General features: G+C 40.6%; 1 protein-coding gene across 4 annotated transcripts in view; it reads right to left on the bottom strand.

Annotated features, from left to right (window-relative positions):
* Nucleotides 1–25,443, bottom strand: part of LOC121946446 (ERC protein 2) — a 191,855-nt gene that overhangs the window by 160,482 nt on the left and 5,930 nt on the right. For 2 of the 4 annotated variants that reach the window (XM_088082109.1, XM_088082111.1), the window contains exons 3-6: nucleotides 20,614–20,637; nucleotides 19,728–20,489; nucleotides 6,368–6,523; nucleotides 2,538–2,705 (exon numbers count right to left, since the gene is read on the bottom strand). In XM_088082109.1, coding sequence (XP_087938235.1) covers nucleotides 2,538–2,705; nucleotides 6,368–6,523; nucleotides 19,728–20,489; nucleotides 20,614–20,637 — 1,110 coding nt within the window. Of the gene's footprint in view, nucleotides 1–2,537; nucleotides 2,706–6,367; nucleotides 6,524–8,377; nucleotides 8,423–9,353; nucleotides 9,429–19,727; nucleotides 20,490–20,613; nucleotides 20,638–25,443 lie in introns of all 4 variants that reach the window. The other 2 variants (XM_088082112.1, XM_088082110.1) reach the window with 2 other exon arrangements.

Raw genomic sequence — 25,443 nt, 5'->3', positions numbered from 1 at the left:
TGAGAAGAAGACAGGCTACAGAGCACAGTGATGTACCGAGTGCCCAGTGAGCATTACAGCCAATTATATATAATTCCCTTGACATGCACCCGCATGTTAATGCATAAACATACACATATCTGCGTCATATTTACAGGCACAGACACACACACCACCTGCCCACTTCAGGGCATCATATTCATTTCAGCTTTGGCAGAGGCAACTACTGGTTAATGTAACTACAATTACAGTCTTCACCAACAGGGATGATATATTGTAATGGTACAATATTCATGTGTTGTGCATAAACTAATGTATATGTAACTAAATAACACTTATGTTAGATTCACACAGTAGCAGTGATTATGTTGATTTCACTTGTGTGCATGGACAGGACTGTGAACTATATTTCCATTTAAAAAGGTTTAGATAAATTATGATATCAAGGATTAATATTCAAAGGTCCAGTGTGTGACATTTAGGGGGATATATTGGCAGAAATTTAATATCATACAATAAGTATATTTTCTTTATTGTATTACCACCTGAAAATAAGAATCGTGTTTTCACCAGCTGTTTATATCTACATAAGGAAAAGGTTCTCATACACAGAAATAACCATGTTGCACAGCCATGTTTCTACGGTAGCCCAGAACAGACAAACCAAACAATGACTCTAGATAGGCCATTCACATTTTCATCTAGGCCACTATAGTTCTCCAACACACTTGGAGAACACACTTTAAGAAACACATTTACAAATATGAATAAAAAGGAATGTTGAGACTTTTTAAAGAGCAGCAGCCATCCTGTCAGCTGTTTTATTGACTCAATTAATGAGACATTCAATGTCCTAACAGCGACACAGCATCTCATCTCAAGCTCAATCCCAAATAATGTACTGTATCTACATCCAATATGTTGACCACCGAAGTTAGATACTTAAGATAAAAGCTGTAGTTTGTATCTTTTATAAAAATAACTCATATTTACTGAAGCTGTCACTACATCAACAGTATAACTTGAGACAAAATCTATGAAAACAATAATGTCCCTCCTCCTCATAGTGTTTCTCATGGCATTTAAAAGAATCGACTGCACAAGAACAAAAATGAAAATCAGAGCTGAGGAGTCTCTCACGAAGCAGTCAATCTTGTCAATCACTGCTTGTGAACTGTGTTCAAAACTAGGCAGAGCTGATCAAATATTAATCCAGATTCTGTTACTGTATTGCCTTGCCTCAAATGTACTGCTTAGCTCTAAAATGAGAATATTTGTGACCTGGCCGCCATGTTGAAAACAATCAAGGCACCACTCACCAGCCAGAGCAAATGTTCCCATTTCTCTCATTGGTTGTTTATCAACAGCTGCAGTAGGTTGTAGCAAACGCCACAAGAAGCATTATTACAACGACTATCTGTCTTGTGTACTGTTGCGTGGATGTAGTGACAGCTTAAGCAAGTATGATAAAAAGTTATTTTCATAAAAGTTTCCAACTTTAGCTTTACCATCAGCAAACCTTAGCTATCTTTGTTACACTGCATCATGGCTATCAGCTGACCTCATCTGCTCGTAACTGTATTTGGAAATCATTAGTTCGCCATAAATGATGATAGGTTTGAGCAAGTCAGATGACTAAATGGCTGACTGAAAATTTCCCCTGACACTGGTCTCCTGCAGCCACCATGATTTGTTAAGATTGTAGTGGGCACTTGATAGACTTAATTGAGGGGAAATGTTTAAATATTGGGGGAGATATGTCTTTAGGTCTCACCACAAAGTTACACCTATGGCAACAGCACCTGCATGCACACAATAACATTTCTTTACATGCCCTTTCAGTAGGACACACAAACAAAAACATGTACACACAGAAAACCACCCACTGAAAACCCATTCCTTTAAGTATGATGTATTCTGCTGACTGCAAGGGCCAAAATTCCTTGCACATGTATGGACAATTAGGCCTAATTTTGGCCCAAATTGCTTCCTGTAATGATGAGTGGACATAGTTAGCAGGCTGTTCTCAGCTGCCTAACACAAAGAGATCTAAAGTATCAGTTCCAAGTCTAGAGAGTGATGGAGAAAAATGCTAAATGCTACCCGCCCCCAACCCCCCCACACACGCACACACCTCTATCTCTACATACAACACGCCTCCATCCCTAACAGCAGTGATAAAATCATTATAGCCACAGAATTTAGAAAGTTCAAAGATGACGAGGAAAAAGCTGCCAGCTTTCTCCAGCCTTCTGACTGACTGACCCGCCCACACATACCAGCCCACTGGTGGACTAAAGGAGCCACACACAGACATTTTTTTCCACCCACCTCAACGTCCATTAGAGAAACAGAACAAGAAGGAACTGAAGCAGAAAAAGACAAGATTGTGTACAATTGCAGAGGCTGTGATGAACTCTGATATTGCATAAGTATCTGCGCATGCAAGTTGGTCATAAAGGTTATATTTCCACAAACAGCGCACATTGATCATCATCACTGTAAATGTGTCAGTGTTTGCCGAACAGTTAATTGTCTGTGTGCTTGTGTGTACCGACCTCTGTCTGCAGTGTGTTAGCCCGTTGCTCCTTGGCGCTGAGTGACTCCTTTAGCACCTCGATGTGTTGCTTACAGTCTGAGTTCTGATTGGTCAGTGTTTCCAGTTTGGTCTGCAGGGCCTGCATCTCTGACTCCTTCCTGTTCAGCTCCTGCTTCAGCTGCTCGATCTGACAATTACAGAAACACAAGCACAGATTTGTCATGACAACCTTTTAATCATCATTGAGTAAAGTGATGCATACTTGCAGATAACAACAACTTTCAAAGTGAGAAAGAATATCTTAGGTTTCAAGCAACATGCACACACACAAACCGCATAGCCTGCAAAATCACACCAATGTGTGTTGCTTATGTATACTGAATGTGACCACTTTACTACACTTTTTTCTCCATGAACAGAATTTTCAGAAAAAGCAAGTGTTTTGAAAGAGGCTTAAACATGCTGATTATAATAGGAGTGGGCAATTTGGGCAAAATTTCTTTAAAAAGTCTCATGCTGCGATGAATTTTGGTGAAAATGAGGTTTTAGAAAAAAAGAAATGAGCAAACAGCCTGCAAAGACATGAATTGTAAAATTCCATAGATTTTTTTAGACAAAACATAAGACACTACAGTGTTTATATAGCATGAAATCTCAAAATGAAGATTTACTGAAGAAACAATGTTTTTACCTGGACTGTTTCAACGTAAACGTGAAATTTTAAAGGATAACATCTAAATATGTCGATTGTGTCATGATACATTTATTTGGCGAGATGATGCATTACAACATTGCATTATCAGCTCTACATTATTAGTCCTCACGAAGGGGAGTCCCAGGCCTACTGTCTGCTCTGTGAACACACCAAGCTAAAAAGCCATCGAGTGAAAATGCATGCAGGCAGAGTTATGGGGGAGAAATATTACACTCACATAGCTGACAGATTACAGATTGTTTTAAGGAAGGCCATACAGAACAGGACCGAAAACCACAAAGGAAATCAAATGCATTAACAGAGGGAGGTTTCTGTGCTGAGGCCAGCTATGTGCACAAGATTGTCATCTGTCTACTAGTGCCAAAAATGCGCAAAGCTGATTTGAGGAGAGATTGCTCTAATTGTGTGAGCGGGCTCATAACACACCAGAGGCTGGCCAGTCAACCCTGACTCATAAAAAAAGAGAGAGAGACAAGTGGGACTGAATAGCAGAAGCCAAAAGGTGAGGTGGGATCCGAAAGGGACTCTATGAGACCATAGGCTGTATATATAGATGGAAAACGTGTCCCCACTGCCTCCCACTGTGCAAAAATGGGGCCAAAATATCCTGAATATGCTTTTGGAGCCAGTGCCTGTGCAGTAGCAATTGAGGAGTGTAGCCATTGTTTTAAGTTCTTGCTGATACCATTCACAAGCAGCACCACTGATCATGAGCACAGCGATTGACACACAGCTGTCAATCATGATGTCATACCGCCTTTTAATAACATCGCATAACTACTTAAAGCTAAACTGATCAGAAAAATTAAAACTTCAACCTACATTAGCGTGATAAGAACTACTTAATATAAAAGAAACCATCTTTGGAAAAACTATATTTGATGTGTCCTTTGAGTATTTAGTTTGGCCCATATCTCGTCTGCTAAAAAATACACTGAGGTTTATGACCTACACTGCAGCCAGTCACCAGAGAGTGTTAAAGATGTTTTTGCTTCATTTTGGGTGAGCTATCATGCTGTCCATCTTTATATACAGTGAGTGTGTTTACATGGACATGAATAACTCGTTTATGATAAGCTTGGTTATTTATATTGCACTCAGGGCTGAGACAGCGCAGCAGAATGTCAGGCATATCGGAATGAAAGTTAACGATTCACTCTGCTGGGTCAAAACCTTTTCTTTCACTTACAAACAGCTGCAAACAGCTTCTTTCATCCATTAATGTGACCTGATCAACTGCCCACAAGTGACACACTGCTGCAGAGGAAAAAATAAGTCATGGAAACTCCACCAGCTGCACTGCATTCACAGTCCCGCAAAAACATTTGATTTTAGTGTAAGGAGACAGAATGATATGATTTTAAGATAAAGATTAACCCTCCATCTTTGATTGAAATGGTTCCACTGAAAACTAGTGGAAATGTAGGCCGGCTCACTAGATAGCACCAATGTTCCAAGACTCATAATGAAAGTGGTTCAAGAACGAGAACTAATTCGGTGGAAAAGGGGGATCACTGGGTAACACTGGTGAGAGGAGAGGAAGACAGGGAGAAGAGGAAGCAGGAAAATGGGTAGGGAGTGGACTCAAAATAATATGATGAAATAATAGAGCTTTATAGATGAAATGAGCAAAAATATTAGATTGAATGAAATAAACAAAGAGAGAGGCTAATGAGAGGGGTACTTCTGCTTGTTCTGTGATCCAGGGCTGTTGGGTGGGGAGGAGGAGGGTGGGAGTGGTTCTGATGGAAGACACACATGGTGACAAGGCCTGCTCCTACAAAGACACAAAGACAAGAATACAGCAAGCCGCTAAACTACGGCCCACAGCCAGCTGGGACACTGTCTAGGTTTCCCAACTGGCTGCGTGTTTCTCCACACTCCTCCGCACTCTGCACTCTTCAGCCTCACCTCTGCGGCTCCAGAATTTTACAATTGGTGAGGTTCTGTTTGAAATGATTGTCTGAATAAATACATTTACCTCTGCTTCAATGCCTTATGATTTTTTAACAAATTGTCATGTTCTCAAAAGCCACTTTTTGGTGTTTTGAGTAAATCAAAGCCCGTAGAGGAAACCAGAGAAGACTGGAAGGCTGTCCTCTCTGGTTTCTCTTATCGCAGTCTCACCTCAACACCAGTCACCACCACTGCTGAAAGACCAGGACCCTACACACTTCAAGCATATAGAATGAATCTGTGTATATCTATGGTGTCTCTGCGTCACACAGAAAGATGAGCCATGGGAGAGCGAGCCAGGGCCATCACTGTGATGTATATCATCCTGGGTCAGTACGGGTGAGGAGAGACCTCTTTCCCCTGTCGTTGTAAGCTCACATTCATCTGTCAGGGCCCCATTCATAAAAACATCTCTTTTATGATTGCATCAGGGCTTCCCCGATGCAATGACAAATGGGCCCACAAAGAGCACCATTAATGAACAAAAGATAAACAGTTTCACATGGAGCGCTACTCATGGGCCTCAGCCATCATGGACATTCAACTAGAAACTCTGTGAAACTAGAAGCTTCTTTTTTTTTTTTAACATGGCTCCTGTAGATATGTTCAAGTGCCTATCCAAATGTGTACATGTCAGTCTGGGCACTGCTGTGTGCCTATGAATATACAGCTTGGAACAGAGAAATCTCAATCTGCCTTTGTAAAAATCATCCTGCCAGTTGAAGGTAGGACAGTAAACAGACACGGTGCACTGTAAACTGATAGGGCCCGGGTCTGCTCCCTCTGAACAGTCAGCTGTCACAGACAGGAGAGCAGCACAATGCTTAGTAATCACACAGGTAGCACACACAAGCATTTCATGGAAAATAAGAAAGAAACAAGAAATCTTGCTCTAAATATGAAATAACAGATACATCTATGAGCGTAGGAGTTCTTGGTATCCATGCAACACAGGAGGCTAAAAGCCTTGATAAAGCAGCCAAAAGACACAACCTACTGTAACATGCAGTTTGGAATCAACATTTCAACACACTGATTTTTGCTTCTCCGTGAGCATGCAATGGCATCATGCACATAACACCTTCACTTGCAGTCACAACTAATGTTTTAAGGCAAACATGCATCACTCGAATCGTGCAGTGAGAAGTCGTCTCAGGTAGCGTGCAGAGACATTCTACCTTAGTCTTCATGAATTTAGAATGGCTCTTGTAGACCTCCACCTGCTTGAGCTCATCCTGCCTGTCGTCTGGGTGCAGCAGGCCGCTGGTCTTTAACATCTGGACCTCATCTTCTAAGTCTCTGATGTTCCTCTCCAAGGAAGAGATCTTTGTGTCCTACACCAGCAACAGTAGGTAGGCAAAGAGTCAGCAAGCTTGGATATCAGGCTCCAGACTTAAATTAGGGCATACCAGTCTTGCATATTACTGGTCTTTATAACAATATATCCCTCCAAAATGTCATGCAAAAAAGCACAAATACAGGAAGAGGGCAGGTTAATGAAAAACAGCCGTTAACAGAGACCCGACAAATGAGAGATCATTTAAAAATAGGGAACAGCACATCTTTTCAGAAAGTCTCTCCTGGAAGAGATTCATAGTGCTACTCTGGTTTGTTCACGTGAAAAGCGACAGAAAAAAGAAGTGGTGAATTAACGGCTCACAGCAAGTTAATAGGATGCAGTCTCTGGCTTTTGTTGATATCTGGTTTCGGCAAAAAAAGTTGTTGCGCATTTGCAATCCCCCATTAGTGCCTTTAGCTTATGTAACATATGACATGAATGCCGCTGTTTCGCTGAATGTCCAGCAGAGCCCGTTCAGACTTTAAAACTTTGTATGAAAAATAAAACCAATCATTGAATATTCATATCAAATAGCCAAATCTGACACTTGGCATAATTCTGAGTTAGATACAGCCGTAATTCACTCGCAGCAGCTGCTCCTCTCATTCATCAATCTGATCTGATCAACTCCGACCAAATCTACAGATTAATTATCCACTGTGAGAGTCACAAATTGCTACTGATGAAACAAGGAACTCATGGAGAGCTCAACTTGCACTGCAAAACCTCCAAACTTAGAGAAGGGACAGTGAAATGACTTTTAAGCTTAAGGGAGAAGTTCACCTCTGCACAGCTGACCAATCATAGCGCGGGATGAATGAATGTCAATACAAAAATTGACAGACACAGCCTAAGTCGCAATCAGCATTTAGCAAACCCAGCACTAACAGCGACTCAGCATATTCACAGAAGACCTTGTGGTGTCCTGTATCTGGATTATAACCTATTTCTGACTGGAATGTCTGGGACAACAGGGTAAACCTCAAGGCAGGCAGTTGTGTGCAGCCAAGATGTTTTCCTTTGCAGTATCTATGAGGGAATGGAAGGGTTTGTCATGGACAGGTCTTGAGGTTGTTTAGCTACATGGGTTCAGACATACGTTAAATGCTAAACCTTGGAAGAGAAGGGAAAGGTAATTGAATAAATGGAAGCAGATTGCATGATGCCATCAGCAAAAACCACAGGCAACATGTAAGCATCTGACCTCTATTACATCCTCTGACATCAGTCCTGCCTATAGCACACTGTGCTGCGTGTACCATCCAAAACACACCAACACACATACACCAGACAATGCATAAAGGTACGCATGAAACACACACACACACACACACACACACACACACACACACACACACACACACACACAGTGTATGCAAGGACATAGACTTTTAATGAATACCAAGAACAAAATTCAAGGTGGGGCATTTGGGCATCTAGGGGAATCCCTCCACACAATACAAAAATGCCCACACACAGACTATGCTATGCAGTCCTTTCCATTGCTTTATGTTGACTTCTGCATTATAAGCCATGCTCTTTCTTCAATAACTGATTTCTATCTGTTTCTGCTCCAGAGCACAGAGAGAAAAAACATCAGCCAGAGGAAGAGAAACAAGGCAAACCCAAAGAAAATACAGAGGGTAATATCAAACACAACATTCACTTCAATAGGAATACATAGAAGAAAAGCTAGCCTCAAAACCGCTGAAACATGAACTGTACAGGACGGTGTGGAATTACAAGGAAGAATTTATGATAGGGATAGAGGAAAACACAAATACTGTGTGTATTTGTAGCCAATGTTGAATTGACAGAAGTCTTAATAGGTGAGCACTCATTACTGTACCTGCCAAATAACGTCAGGATCAAAACAGAAAGGGGGGTTGGTGTTCTGTAAAATGGAAACATACACCACTCAGAAAAAACAATGACCTAATCAACTCAGAAACTAGAGCAAACATATAGAACATACAAAATTTTGCATCAATATTCAACAATTTGTGACAAAGAGCCACAATGCAGGAAAATATATCCTCATTACTATCAATATTGCCAAAGGAAGACTGTATCTTTCTCTCTCTTCCCCCTTCATACGTCTCATCCCTCTGGCAATGTCTATTTTGCATTTCTAAATGACAGTCAGATTTAATTTGACCTCTCACATGCATTTATAACAGTGTGGGCATTGCAGCACATGTGCAGTCTGTTAATAAGCGGACAAATCACAAAGTATGTGTGAAAAATAACTGTGGTTTTGCTGTAAAGGAACCACTTTTAGAACAAGCGTTTGCTGAATGAACACTAACTATGTGTGTGTGGGGGCTGTGTGCATGCAGACACATGTGGAGTCAACTGCATTTTTCACAGCTCCACCAACTTCAAAGGGCTGAGATGAGAGTGAAAGCTTCCATATGTGACATTTAAAACAAATTGAATAAGTGCTCAACTCTGCATGAGCCAATAATGGCCTTTACTTGGGCATAGCCGCCGTACAGACACAAGGCAACAATAAGACAATGTCTTTTAGATTGTTTGTGCATGTATGTTTGTGCCTACATTTACAAGGCGAGCCACGTCCTTTACTACTGCTCACATTACAGCAGTGCATATTAATTACTAAGGCTTTGTTGGTATGAAGCTGACATTAGAAGAAACCAGACAGCTGAAGAGCAAAACTACATTGCTCAAACATGATCACAACTTAATACTAGAAACAACACTACAGGTCAAACTCGCTGATAATACACACACTCCCTGTGTAGCACACTGTTACTTAAAATGATGCCTACTCTTGTTGACTCCACATCCATTCTAACTCCTACCTTCATATCAATGACAGTCTGCAGAGCTCTGGTCTTGGCCGGATCAGCCTGGAGCTGGTTCCTGCGATGGAGCTCCTGGGGAGGGACCCGGTAAAAATAAGCCTGGCGGCTCATCATCTTTAGCACTATCGAACACCCACAGCGTCAGAGCCGCTTAAAGCGATAAACTGATCAGTCGGACCAGTTCCAGTCTCTATCCTTCCTAAAAATCGCTGTTATCCTCCACTGTGCATCCTTAAAAATTCTTGTTTGACAAAAAACAAACCAGCAACTTTTCCTATGATTGTCAAGCCAGTCCCCGTTGGAAACTCTCCCGAGGACTTCTTTCCGTCTCTAACAGCAGGTGCCGGTATGTTCTCTGCTCTCTATTTTTCTGTCTTTCTGTCTCTACTTGTTAGCAGGAAGAGACACATTCCGCTATAGGTCATATGAATCTGTCTCTACCACCCTTTCAGTCTCTATCTTTCCATTTCTCATCTCTCACTTGTTATCTCTTTTTCTCTCGCAGATGTCTCTGGCAGGCTAAAGCTCTTGCTTAGCAACACTTTCTACCAGCACATGCGCTACACTTCTTCTATCAATAATTAATGGTAGCTCTGACCCAGAGCTATGCCCACACACGAGCACACACATTTGAGCTAATGGGGAAATACACACACAAATAAGAACACACAACAGGTTAAACCTACTTGTTGAGATAAGGACAAGTCCATTGATGAGTTTCAGCTGTTTTAAATGATCACAGCATTCAAAACCTGGTTTGACATCTCATGGTTGTGTTATGCTGTACTATTTTATGTCTGCCCGTGTCATGTGGACAAAATATTAGAAACACTGTTATTATTATACAATCAGAAACAAAATAACCATTTACAAAAGCCTCTTAAATTTCCAAAAAGCTAAATCAACAGCTCTCTAAAATAGTCACAGCAAAAAAGTCAAAGGAAGCGAGTTTTAACAGCTGCTTCATCCACATGTGAATGCACCACTGCAACTTCTATCCAGCACAACCATCAATGCTGCTGCTTAGCTTTAATGAGCCTCACCACTGCCCAACTGTGGACTCTGACTCTAGTCTTTAGGGGAAATATCTGCTATAACAGCAGCAGCACATACTGTATTTGTGCAGGTATGTGTGAGGTCAGAACAGAGATACCAAACATTAACTATTCATGTTAATTTACACCTATGTTAACTGACTAACTGAACTGCACGTAATACACTTTTTTCAACATTTATTTAAACAGGGAGGAACAGACCAAATGACAGTGCACTAATGACAACATTCACTTCCGGGTGGACAACTGGCAAGTGATTTAACTTGCAGAGAAAAGTGAAATCAGCAAACTCGTTTATTTCTGTTGTCATCTTCAGCTGTAACTGTAATGATGTGATGATTAAAGATATATAGTTTTGTTTTAGTCTTTTTTTTGTTTTTTTGTAAATATATTCACAATAATAATCCATTTCATCTGACACACTAACCAATCAAGGCAGGGTAGCCACTCAAGTCCAGTGTTCGGGAAAGCAAAATTAATGGTTTTGTCAATGGAGTCTGATGGCATTGAGATAATGGCTTCAGGTCCTCTTCGGAAAGGGCTGTTTGACAGTAAAGCTAAGTGGTGAAAATATTTTAAATGCAGTCTACACTTGAACTGATATCATCTTTTTTATGATGGGCCTTTTTTAAGTTGCTTATAAATTAACCGATTGAGGATGCAGGGACTTTCTGCCTGGAAGTTCTTGCAAACAAACATGATTTGGTCTGTAGACAGTTTCATTGGAATTGCATTACTAGGCAACAGCTTGGGTCCACATTTACTTCCCATGAGTTAATGTCATTCACAGACACTGCAAAACACTCCGACAGGAAACACAAAGGGACCCAATTAGAATAGTTATGTTGTCAAGTTTGAAATGGTCGACAGCTGAGAGCAATGTTCTCTTTGTCACACACGCCCTGTTCACACCCACACAGCCACACATTCACACACCAAGAAGCCGCCCAGTACAACCACTGTCTGATCTGTTGGCCACCGAGCGGCTCCACTGGAGCAGTTGGGGGTTAGGGGCACCTCAGTTGTGGTAATGAGGGAGTGGCCCTTGCTCAAAGGCACCTCAGTGATGGCAAGCTCTTTCAATCCCCACCCAGATTTAGCTTCATTGAACCACGGGCTTGTGACCTGCTGGCTTGTCAGAGTTTTGGGCCACCATATTTAGCTTCACAGAGAAAATGCTGCATGAAAAATCTCGAAAGAAAATGACAAGGTTTGAGTGGCACTGAAAAATGAGAGAAGCTGTTTCTCTCACCAGTGGAACAGATAAACAAACCAAAGGTACAGATGGATTAAAGGACAGAAAAACTGTAATACTATCAAAGCCAAATTGGACAAATAACAGTCACTGGGTAAAGAAAAGCCACCAAATCAGACAAAAACCACATGAATATGGGACATTCACATTAAAGCAGCTCATCAGTCAGTCAACGGACATAAAAAGACTTTAGAATGGTTTTTTTTGTTGATATCCAATATGCCGATAAAAAAAACAACCCATTTGGTCGGTTACTGATACCAATATCGATAAATCCAATTTCATCACCACCTTATTTTAGTGAACATCAAGTCTTTTCTGTAGTGGAATTAACATCATATTACGCTTTTTCTTACCATGATGACCCACCAGTGGAAAGACACATGAAATGCAATGCTTTTCAGTGTATGTAATATTAAATCATTGTGCAAAATAAGAAAAATACTTCAATTTTGTACATGCTCACTCAGTGTATATATATGTGTGTGTATATTGGTTTGTTCAATTGGCAGATATCAGTATGTTGGCCAATTCCAATACTTCATTTTAAAGCCAATATCTGCCGATACGAATGATGTGCCGATAATATTGTGCATCCCTATAGAAAAGCCATACAGAAAGAGGCATAAATTGCCATAATTTCACATAGCTCCCATTCTTCCTAGTACTCCCAGTGAGTTGAAACGAGAGGAGACAAGGGTCTTATCCTTTTGTCCATGTCAGTAGTGGATAAGGAGGGATTACATGCCTCTCACAGACTGGTATGTCCACTGCTGCCACAATGCTAATCTCTGAGAGACCATATGTGTATTAATGTGTCACTGTGAGTGTGTGTCTGTCCGTCTTTTTGTCTCCCTGCACACATTCAAGTATTTATCAGTCCTGTGGAAAGACTGTCTATTAACTGCTTATCAACAACTCTTAGAGTACAGTTCGAGCACAATGGGGGAAATTAAGTCATGCAAGGGAGCATGTCATCAAAGACCGTCTTCTCTCCTCCACATGTGTCAGAGTACTGAGCATATGGAATGAATAGGATCAAACGTAACACTATAGCAATAAGTGCCGGCATCCTGAATGAAGGATACGGTCAAAAGGTTCAATTCTAGCCCGAAGGCGATGGTGTCATATATGCCATGCGTGGACGAGAACATGCACAGATTACACACACACACACACACACACACACACACACACACATTCATAAATCACACTCCCATCCATGAGAGAAAGAGGAAACACATTTGCTTGCCACAAATGTGAAAATGTGTCCGCCTATCAGCTCAGTGGCTTGAAAGAGCAGTTTGAAAAGACAAAGAGAAAATCAGGGGGAAAGCCTTACCGAAAAATAGGGAGGGGATGAGGAGAAGGTTCGAGGGGTGTAATTTTGTCCCGATAAACTTTTCCGCTCAAACATTCTGGGAGGTCAACAGAGCGTGGCGAGTATGTGGTGCCCGGGGTGTGGTGGGGAGTAGGGAGCATTGGTGTGTGTGTGTGTGTGTGTGTGTGTGTGTGTGTGTGTGTGTGTGTGTGTGTGTGTGTGTGTGTTTGTGTTTACTGATGACATTTACAGTGGTCTTCTTATGTTAGTTGAGAGGGGCTTCATTAGTGGAGGCTAAAAAAAAGCCAATCAAGAATGGTGCCCTAAAATAGATTAACCTAACCACAACAGATATCAGCCTGAGGGGAAAGAAAGAAAGAATGGATGATGTTTACTGACAAAAACATACATGCAGACGAGAAAGAAGAGAGCTGATACGCTGGCTGATAGGCGAGCCTTCCCCCATTCCAACCTAAGGATACCAAAATCCAAAATGCAAATAAACAACCTTGCTAACAATAAAAAATAAGAAAAGAATATGTCCCAAGTTTCTCGTCAACAGCAACATTTTGCAGGAATTCACTGAATACATCATGAAAATGTTATTGTTGACTTTCACCCAATGCTCTTTTTTACTGAATAGAGCTTGAACACATTATAATGTAGCTCAATGTCAACCTTTGTGAACTGTTCGTTATGGTCGCTGGCTGCTTAGAGGTAACATTAAGTAGCTCTATTCCTGTCGATTTCAACGCACTTTTTGTTCCCCACATACACTCCTGTCAGTGGTGTAGTTGTAGTGGATGAAGTGGATGTACTAATAGGTAGATGGGCAGGTTACAGAGGAGGAAGTAGATGTACTCTTCTATATATTATACTGACTTTGTGGCTGATAGTTGGGTGTAAAAAGGTTCTCTGATGTCCACTTGACTTGCTCATTGTGCATTGTTTAGATGGTGATGATCACTTGAACTTTTTTTTCTGGGCGCAATTTTAGTGCTCCCCTTGGGATGGCGCCCTAGACAGCCGTCTTTATCGCATATGGCAAGCATCGCCACTGAGAAGGTGCACAAAAAGAAATGGCAGGAAAGAGATTACAAATGAGACAGATCTGCTGACATGAACTTCCACTTCTCCTCAACATGCTGGCACTGGAAAGTCTTAAAAAGATTAATTTCTGAAGTTTCATCAGTGTTTGAGAGAGGATGCGGGGGCAGACAGAGAGGGTCTGCCAAAAACAGCAGCAGGACTTCTGAAGCGAGTCTTACTATAGAAAAAAACAGGGGAGCCATAAGTGCTTTGGCCTTACATTTCTGAACAGTAGAGCAATGCTCTGCACTCAGTTGTATTGATCCAATACTGAGATGTCTTCATATACAGAAGGGGCTCTAACTCCATCAAGAGCCCCTAAGGACCATGTGAAATCTGCAGTATGATATGTATGAAAGTAGATATGCCATCTTGGAGTAAAATTCTCACAGTGAAAGTGTGCATGTGTGTGCACGCTCTTGGCAGCAGGTCAGGGCTGGGCAGGAACAGACCAGTGGTGCGGCTGTTATTATTGAGTCTACAGGGACCTGGCGGCTGGGGAGAGCCGATTAGGCCCAGATTTATGCCTCTCAGCATGTGAGTGTGTGTGTATGTGTGCACCAGCACACATAACTTTGGGCTCACAGTTAGTGCATATAACCAGCACACTAAGTTAAATCCTAATAGAACACTGCCACTTTGTGGACATTTCTAGAACTGCTAAATTTATCAGTACATACTTAAGATGAGGTTTAAAAACAAGAACTCAAGCATTTCACTTTACCCTTTGGTACCTGAATAAATTGGCTTGACTTCTTTCAAAAACATGGAAGAAAGGCAACAAGCAACTTGATAAAAAATTACCCAAAACTTAGCAAGAAACTGGTAAAAAAAAAAACAAAACTACAAAAAGATGTCCTGAAAGCTAGCAAAATTACCCAAAAGTGAGTTTAAAAAACAGTAATTCTGCACCTTAGAAAAAGATGACTATGATGATTATAAATAGAGTTTGATTATGATTATGTGTGATTAGTGATTATGAATACAGTATTTTTCCCTTTTCTAAATCAAATTAATTTGCTCAGGGTTTAAAAGTTTAAATAACTGTGAAAGGTGTCAACACAGCACAAAAAGGGGATGTCTATTCAGGTTTCGAATAGACATCACTTCAAGTGGCTTTCACATTGTTGTAATAGCTAATGGTGATGTGACCAGTGTTTTCATTTTCTTCCAAGAGCCAACTGAATAGGCTGACACAATGTAGATGTGCAAGTTTCTGTGCAGACAAGAAAAAAAGAAAAATGAAATCAATGCAGGAGACTGCCACAACACACACCAACCCCTGCTTGCAACACAAACCAGCAGGTAGTGGTGTAATGTAACAAAGTAATTAGAATTTGTTACAGTACTTAAGTATTTTATGGGAGTATCTGTACTTTACTTGAGTATTTATATTTTGGTCATTTTTATGTTCACGTTTACTTTACTACATATTTGAAATAAAATGTATGCATCCATTTTTATGGTGGTGTACATGTTATGAAGAAACTTCATAATTCCCCCAAAAATCTGACAACTTTTTTTTTTACTACCAGCATTTAAGCTACTTGTACTTAGCTACTGGCAATAATTAAGTACATTTAATATCATACAATTAGTTTTGATTTTTAGTCACAGAGTATAAATATATATATACATACTACACACCAGAATACCATACACACATAAAGGCAGACACCAGGTTAAAGTGACTTCACATCTGGCTATGGTGAATAAGTCCTGAGTGGTTCAACAGAGAGAGAGAGGAAGGCGAAAAGACAAAAAGAAATACATATTCTCTATGGAGCCTTACTAAGTTCTCTGATTTGGATCATACAAATCTACATAGATTCACACATTTTCATACCCACCTCCTAAGCTGCCCTTAAAGTAACTTACCATAAATACAAATTTAAGGTGATAATTTCTCTTGAACTCAACAAAGAATGCCGGTAAGGCCCCAGTGTCAGCTCTTAGCTATGTTTGAAGGATAAATAAAATCAGAGGTGACCTGAAAATGGAGGCATTTATTATCCCAGCTCAAGCTAAACAAGCTGGCTCATTAAAAGGAGAGTAATGGGCGCAGTAATGAAAGGCAGTTGGGCTGGTTTCCTCTGGAGCTAATCAAAAGAGCTAAGAGTAGTGACCTCCAAATAGAAGCAATAGCTGCGTTACCATTACCGCCGTGCCTTCAGTAAGCATGATAAATGCAAGTGTGAGGCTAAATTATGTTTATGTGTCAGAGTACCACTCTGACACGAGGCCTCACAGGAAGCAGGCTGCTTCTTCAGTTAAATGAGTGCACAAAAATCCTCTCCACATCACCCTTTCATACCCTTTTTTCAACTAAATTGGCAGTTTTATACATTAAAAATAGACAGTTGTTTGTCAAAAGCTAACAGATGACAGCTGCGCTCATGGCTCTGAAGATAGTAGACTAGTATGCCTCTCTGGTTTTTTACTGGTGTGTCATTCAACGTCACACATGGGCCAGAAAACAGGTTAGTAAACAGTACAAAGCAGCATGGAGGCCAGTGAAATTATTATGACGATTACTTCTTTTTCAAAATCTCTTACTTATATAGTCACTCTCTCTCTCTCAGACTTGGTGCAGACTTAATTTTGAACGATAGCCAAGTGCTGCTTGGGCAGACGGATGGTATTTTATGGTGGCCTATGCATCGTGCCAACAAACGACAGGAATGAGCATGTCACCAAGCTGTTGTATTTCAATCACTGCCGATCAGAGCTGATTGGAGCTGGAGCAAATACAGTAACTTTTGCAGAGTAATTTCTCCCAGGAATGAATGCCGATTTTAACCTTTGACATTAAATACAAAAGCAAGATGTTAGCCATATTTTCCATTGTGAAAGGGGCTTCAGATGACTTGGCTATTCATCACCACAATGTTAATGAACTCATGCTATTGGAAAAATATGCCTTTCTGTTAGGCATTGCACCACACTCTCTGAACGCAGTGCATACTCTGGACACAGGAGCAGCAGAACATCAGCCGCAGTAAAAGCCAATCTGAACTGTTTCGTTATGCTGGGTCTAAAAGTTTGCTTTCACTTGCCCATCTGCAGCAGCTGTTTCTTTCATCCATCAGATGATCTGATTAATTCTGAACAGATCTCCGGATAAATTATCAACTCTGCAACTTGAACTCCTCAAACTGCTGCAGAGGAAAAGAGAACTCATCCAATGTCGATGCTGCTGCATTCACAGGCCCACAAAAATTTTAGATTTTTAAGTGTCAGACACAATTAAAAATATACAAATTTCAAAAACAACCTTTTCTAAAAACTGTTATGAATCCTATAATTCTCTACGGGATAAACTGACATTTTTCACTACAATTTAATGTGTAATAATAGCTTAGTCACTCCGAACTATTTTGATTTATCACGTATTCATTGCACATAAATCAACTTTGTCAGTGAAGTTGGACAATGCATTTTTATCTGTCAACACTACATTATTCATTATTGTGAATATGTTTCCCTGATTGTCATTCTAAAACAATGATTTGGAGACCAGCCTAATAGTATTAAACTATTATAAAATAACATTTAGAATATTTTATTTCACCTATACCTAATGGACCATGCACAGTGCTAAACCTTGTTAAACCTTACCATCTCGTATTTATACCATCGATTGACAATAAAAATACAACCATAAGTAGAAATTCAGACAGCTCTGGAGCCTATCAACACTAAGTCTAGTACTATCTACACATCAGTTTGTATCAGTCTAAACAGACTTTTAATTTGGCTTAAAAACTGAAAATTTAACTGTTACGCTGACACTGCAATCAGTTCAACTTGCACTTTAACTCCATCACCCCATCTCAACCTCAGAGGAGAGGAGGCCAATAGGAGACGAGGGGAAAAAAACGAAAGAACAACAACCGTCTCTCTTTTCAATCAGGGCGAGTGTTTTTCCCTCATTAATCATACATTAATATTCAGACAAACACAGCCTGTTTTTCTACCTTAGAAAAACACTCCTTTCTCCCATCTCTCCCCCTTGCTCTCTCACCTCTCAGACTTGCTCACCCTCTCCTCCTCAATTGCACCCATAGTGTGTGTTAAGCTGTCAAGCAGTTAAAAATAGCACAGCACACAGAGTGTGTGTGAACAGGTACTCACCTCTTACACACACAGCATGGTCAGGTCCCTTACACACAGACACACACAAATACACACGTGCACAGCAGTGTTTGCTTTAGCATGGGCTGAAACACCCATGCTCCCCTCTGACAAAATCATCACAGCAACCGAACACCCGGCACGGGTGGATATCCCATCAGCCACCGGCAGCCCGGCGAGGGAGTGTCCTCCCTAGAAACGCTAAGCCGACAGGCCCCAGATGTGCACGCATGCTCACATACACACACATACAAATACACACACGCAATCATTCCGACTGGGCACGGCAGACATCGAGGCAGACAAACAACAAAAACAGAAAAACAAGAACATCATGACACAAACAATAGCAGAGGCATGCACAGACATGAAACACACACACACACACAAACACACACACTGACAGAGAGGTAGAGAAATTAAAGGCTAAGAAGATTTAGGAGTTAAAAATAAACAAGGCAGGAGTGAGGAGCACAGAGCAGCCTACTGCGAACCTTCCTGGCAGAGGATACAGACACACCTGTGCTACACCACGGCTTTCAAAAAAAAAAAAAGAGTCTGAGGAAGAAACAGGAAAGACTGAGGTATGATCATACCAAAAACCAGCATTTAAACAGAGAATATTTGATGGGGTGCGATAAATTTCCTACCTTATTTAACCTTTTTTTCTTTACAATGCACAACACGCTCACTGCATGCTGCATGCTGTAAATAAATGCCAAATGCAATGCACAATGTACAGACAAGTGGCATTTGAGCAACTGCCATATGAGCATGTGCATACCCAGGATCACACACACAAACACACACACACACACACATACAAACAAACTGAGTCAGATTGTAAAACTGCATGGCTGAACACAGGCTTAGAGCTCTCCGTATGTTAATCTGGCCCATTGATAAGACCTGCTGAGCTGCCTCTGCCACCACACTCTGCCTAATACACACATTCAAAGGTGTACACACACACACACACATACATATACATATATGTATACATACAAAATGTATCAATAACATTTGCACAGCCATATGTTATTCATCAGGCTCATCAGTAGATATGCATACTTAAATAAAACATCAAACAGATTATATATGTATTTAGCATGGAGTACAATATGAAAATAATTTCTTACTCAAGCTATTTATATATATCAAAGTAATGGTTTCACACTAATCTAATCTCACACTAATCACATGCCACTTACATGTTTTTGATGTTTTAGCCATTATGCATTAGACAGTATGAAGATGTCAAAGTGGAAGTTATTTTAAGCTCTCAAGTATTTCAACAACTATTCTGTTTAATATCTGACATAGTGCTTTGTGTTATCAATGCAGGCAATACAACTGTGATGATTTGGGATATCAAAAAACTCCCATGATTTTATAATAAGTTAAATATAATAAATATCCATACACTCCCAAGCCCTACTGGTAAAATCACTTTGATACTATACATTCAGATTCACATTTACCCCACGGAGCTCTTAAAAATATGAAGAGACACGCACCTCTCTCAAATGCATGTTCTCCAGCTGCGCTTCAGCCTCCTGCGCCGCCATGGTTATGATCCCTGTCCGCTGCCCCCGACCCCAGTGTCCTTGGCCTTGGCTTTGACCTTGACCTTGGCCCTGAAGCATCTCCAGCAGCCTCTGGATGCTCTCGTCACGGGCACCCAGGGTCTGTTTCTGAGAATCGATTCTCATCTCCATCTCTTCCATGGTTTTCCTTAGCAGGAAGAGCTCCTTGGCTTGCCGCTCGTGCTCTGACTGCAGCCGGACGAAATTTTCCTCCGATGGATCCAGAGGAGGAGGTGAGGAGAAGCCGTCACACCCAGGCACCTGGCAGGGGCTACAAGGCCGGAGTGTGCTGGAGCTGGGCGCTACCACTAGACCTTGGCTAGGAGTGTAAAGGGACTGACTTGGGCTGTTCCTCGGCCCAGGCTGAAGGGTGTTGGCAGGACTGATTCTCTGCGCAGCTACTGCAGCATTACAACCATAACCTGGACTGTGAATGATGACATCAGCTTCCTGTTGCCTTGGATTGTAGGTGTTGGATGGGCTGGCTCTTGGGCTATTCTTGGGTACAGGACTGTGCAGGTTGCTGGAGCTTTGTCTGGGGCTGTGGCCGGGGCTGAGCCGGTCCTGGTCCATATGGAGTTCTCGGTAAGAGCCAGAGTTCCCCTGCTGACGCTGTTGCTGCAAGCGACTACTGTTCATCTCCCTGTGAGCTCTCAGCTCCTCCTGAAGCTCCTGAACTGTCAATGGAAGCTGCTACAAAGACAGAGAAGGAAAAAGCACATGTTTATTCAATAAGTACACAAAGACATAAATTAAAAAAATTCTTAACATATGACAACACACACATAAAAAATATGGTGGTGTACATAAAACAGACCTTGTTTCTTCTGATATCCCCAGGCTGCAGCAGGGAGATGTGATATAAGAAAGACACACACATGCATAAAGCAAAAGTAGAAAGAAAAATACCCTAAATATCCAACCATGATGTTGATGACTTCAAGCTCCTGAGTAAAGGTTACATGATTTGGCCACAAGGGGGAGACACTTCTCTTCAAATCACAGGGTGAACACACACTGTACTGTGAGCAAAAGTGACTTGGGTTTGTTTTCAGTTAGATGGACAAAGGGGGAAAAGACAGGACAAACAAATTTATGAGAATAAAATGAATTTAAGAATTTAGGAAAGAGAACTAGAGTAACAAAACCTGGCCTAAATGAAATGAGCCTTATAGGGTCTCAATTGTACCACTCAATAATCTAAGAACAATTTAGGACACTTGCAAACCAGTGGGCAAACTGAGTTCAAGTCCTTAATAAATCAAACATCCCCTGTTATGCAGCATGGCACGACATTTAAACCCTTAGCGAAGATTTTTGCCATGAATTCATTTTTGTGGGTTTAAAAATATCTGTAGTGTGAGTTTGTAGAGATGGACTGAAGAGGTTTGATTGATTTGTCAATACATTTATAACTTGCACAACTGATTACTAAGTGACATAAGTGGGCCCAAATAGAGTGTCACTACATTTCACTCTCGTCCCTGTTTTTGCTGCACATTGCAGTGCAAAGTGATACAAAGTGCAATATGCTCATTTACATCCACAGCTCGCAGCTTTCCTGACTGGCAAACGGAAATTCATTCTGTGCTTGAAACTACGGACACAGAGCATTCTTGATGATTGACTGAGCAGGGTGAGAAAAGGCTGTAAGGAAATCAAACAAAAGGAAGAAAAAAGAAGAAACACACATTGCATCTCCCTCAACAGAGTATATCAAAGATTCATTGACACAAACACTAAACGGAAGTTAAATTACTAATGTTTTCATCCATGTGAGGATATTACTAATTTTTCCTAAAATATTCTAACTCCTCTGCTCGAGTCCAGAAGGTGGGGAGCGCCAAGGACACGGAGTTGAGATGTAGGAGGGAGGCGAGGGTGAACACGGATAATCAATGCAACAAGCTAGCACGGAATATCAAGTCAGAGTGGGTGGACAATCCTCCACATAAACACACATTCACACAAACACGCAGCCAAGACTGTAGACACAAATACATATGTACAAGTATGCACACATGCACATACACACACATACACAAAACAAACAGATGGTTAGGGGACAACTCTGGTCACTGCAGCTGAGAGAAAAGGTGACATTCCTTATGCTAATTACAAAGTTCTCCTGTCAGACTGAACTCTTCCTAGAGTGTCTCAAAGGGCAAAACAAAAGGGGAATGGAGGAAAAAAGGAGAAGAAAAGTGATAACCTGAAAGGAGAGATGGGGGATAGAGGTGATAAGGGAGAGTGAGGTGACAGCAGATAAGAGTTAAAATAACCTCCTCTGCATGAAGTATAGCTTTTGTGTTTTTAAATTAAACAAGTAATTGAAAAATGTTGGCTTATTTCTGACTTTATAGAAAAGGGCTGTAAACATTCTGCAAGAAAATTTAAGAGAATACTTCACAAAAAATACCATTTGTATATCAATTACTCATCCCATGTTATGCCGAATTTGTCAAGAAAAAGGTTTTTTTTTCCTATATGCCTCCTGTGAATGAAATAACAGAGACAATTCTTGATGAATTTTTACAACAGCAAAACTATATCAAAACATCATTTTGCAAACTCTCACACAACTCATGCAATATAATTAAAAGTCTCATTTATCCAGTGGTTTGCTCAGTACTTCCCAAAACGGACAGAAGTGGTCCTGAATCAAAAACTAAACTCAGTCTATGCTCCTATCAAAGCCAGAGTCCATTGACAAAAACAGTAATTTAACCTGCTAAACACAGGAGCTGCAACTCTACCACTTTTTCGATCAGCAGTTTGTGTTATTTTGTAACTTTGCTGAGTCTGAACTTACCCTTTAAAACACGAAAACTGACTCATCAAACTTGATCTAGCAGCTTCCATGTTCCGTAAAGTAAAATTACTGTTTTTGTCAATGGACTCTGGTACAGATACATTTCACTTTTAGTTCAATTCCCGGTCAGAAAGGGCTGTCTGATGGTAAAATAATTAAAAGTGTTTGGGCAGTACTGAGTATATGACTGTATAAATAAAACTTGGTTTAACCTGTACGATTGGTGTAAGCTTGTACACAGAATGCTTGGTTTTTGGAAGTTTCAGTCATTATCAACTGGAGCTGAACTATCCCTAAGTGTATATTATGCTATAAGAAAGACAGAGAGAAATATGTTTTATCATGAATAATGTTTTGTATACAGAGCTAAGGCAGAGCAAACTGACTTACTTAGTTACAGAACCAACAGAGCTGAATGACATACTAAAATTGGACACATAAGTAGCTAAGGCTGGTGTGAAATAAGATGCTGTTAATTTAGAAGAGTGATCAAGGACAGGTGAGTTCAGTATGAGAGAAAACTGCATATCAACGCCAACACATCTTGTGCATTTAATTCCTATGATATTTATTATTTTTTTAAGTTCTATGGTGTGTGTTTTGATCCCATTAAAACATTTAACCAGTTCTGCTGATGATATATTCACCACATGTTTTATTTCTTGTTAGTGTATGTTGGGGTTTTCATTAGGTACAAAGGGGCTATCTGGTCATACATCTACAGGTACTGTACTGAGTGCTTTCAGTGGATAAATGAAGATTAACGAAGAGATGGGGGAAGGTAAAAAAGACCGTACAAGTGTGTTTGTGTGGGAGAGACAAATGAGCCGCCGCTTGGAAAAAAAAAGTAATACACTAGTTGAATGGGTCTGTCAACTAAAGGAGCATAACAGACACACACACATCCATCTATTACAGACAGGGCCAAATGCCTGCAGATACACAGAGACTGGCAACAGTGACTGTCCTGCTTAATTTTAACACCACATACAAGAGAATCTCAACATCAGTAGTTCAGCAGCAAGTGCAATTATTGTGTATAAACCTTACTGAAGTCCTCCTGGCATTTTGTGGGTGGAAAAAGTAATGTATGAGACATTTTGTGTACCTGCAGGTGAGTTGCCTCTGCATATGGATTTCTCTTACAGGGACAGGTTACCCTCAAAAATGCCTGTTTTTCCTCTTACCTTTAGTGCTATTTATCAGTTTAGATTGTTGAGTGTTGAAAGTATTGACAATAAAGATGTCTGACCTCTCTTGAATATCATGTAACTAGATGGCGCTCGGCTTGTGGTGCTCAAAGTGCAAAAAATAAAAATTAAAAAAAATAAATAAAAACACATTTGAAAAACTCAGCAGCAATGTCTCTTTCCAGAAATCATGAGCTGGTTACTCAAGATAATCCACAGACCTTGTTGTGAGACGTTTCATGTAGGAACTATTTTCTGTCTACCAAACTACACCCGCCTACTACATAACTGCACAGAAAGAAGCATCTCATCCATGAGTAGATGCACGCTTCCCTCCGCACGGTGATACTGTTAGAGAGTGTAATTCGGCAGAAATAAAATTGTTCCTAAATGGCACTGCTCACAACAAGAACTGAGGTTAGGTAAGTAACCAGGTCATCGTAGGGTTAGGGTTTTGGAAAGAGACATGCTGTTGAGTTTTTAAAATGTATTTGAAAAGCCGAGTGCCATCTTGTGCCATTATATTCAAGAGAAGGCAGATATGTCTATGGCTGATACCTCCAACACTCAGCAACTAACACAAAAAAATCCGAACTGATAAAAAGCACTAAAGGTAAGAGGAAAAACATACATCTGATTTGGGGATGAACTGCCCATCCAAAGAAGAGAACAAATAGCAGTAAATGCAGATCTGCTTGCAATATTAGCATACAATCCTGTTTGTTAAGGAAGCATTTTGCGACTTGTTTATCAGCTAAAATTATATAAAGCTACACTACAATTACTATGCTCCTGAAGGAGCAAATTAATGCTGTATTCATTTTCAAACTTTCTGCTTTTATTATATAAAAATCACAGGAAAAGTGTGTCTGTGTGTGGGTATGCATGTCACCGTGTCCTCACACTGTATGACAATGTGAGATGAAAAAGCTATAAATACAAATGCAGAGGTGGCTCCTTGGTTACAAGAGGGAGGAGTCAAATATGATTAAAGTTTTTGCTTGTGTGAGAGAAGACGAGCAAGAGAGGGCAATGAAGAGATTCAAGATCAACTCCACATGCATTATAGTGCAAAAGAGGATGAGATATATATCTTAAACCTCAGGAGAAACACTTCTCTGTTTCCACCTGCCTAACACAGACACACTGGGAAGTTACACAGACAAATGGAGAAACAGAAGGCTGGCGAGATAGAAACAGAAGGAAGACAGACAAAGAAAGAGAAGATATACAGTAGCTATGCAGTGAGACAGAGAGATGGATAATGCCTCAGACTGAGTGGGATGGACTCCAGGGAGAGGTGGCACAGGACAGACTGGTCACTATCCCTTCAGGAGTAGCTGAGCATTTATTTAGATTCTGACTAACACTGGTGAATGGCTGCCACTAGGGCACGTTCCCATGGAAACACAGACAGCACTGAGCTTGGCAAGCGTCTTTCCAAATGAACTGCACAGAAGCCTTTCTACACAACCTTGAAGATGGGAACAAAAGGTATGATGTGAGAGGTATAATGTGCAGAAGAGCTGGGTGGGGCAACAAAAAAACTCTGAATGTGATGTGCGGACGAATTAAACAGTTTTGTTTCAGAATGAGATTTCCACCATTTTGAAAAAAAATGTCACATTTTCTGCATAAAAGGCTT

Source organism: Plectropomus leopardus, chromosome 9, assembly GCF_026936395.1.
Source record: "Plectropomus leopardus strain MGB_pleo_1.0 chromosome 9, ASM2693639v1, whole genome shotgun sequence".
In the NCBI taxonomy this organism is placed as follows: domain Eukaryota; kingdom Metazoa; phylum Chordata; class Actinopteri; order Perciformes; family Serranidae; genus Plectropomus; species Plectropomus leopardus.
Note: the sequence above shows the minus strand (reverse complement) of the source record. Positions and strands in the feature narration are given on the sequence as shown.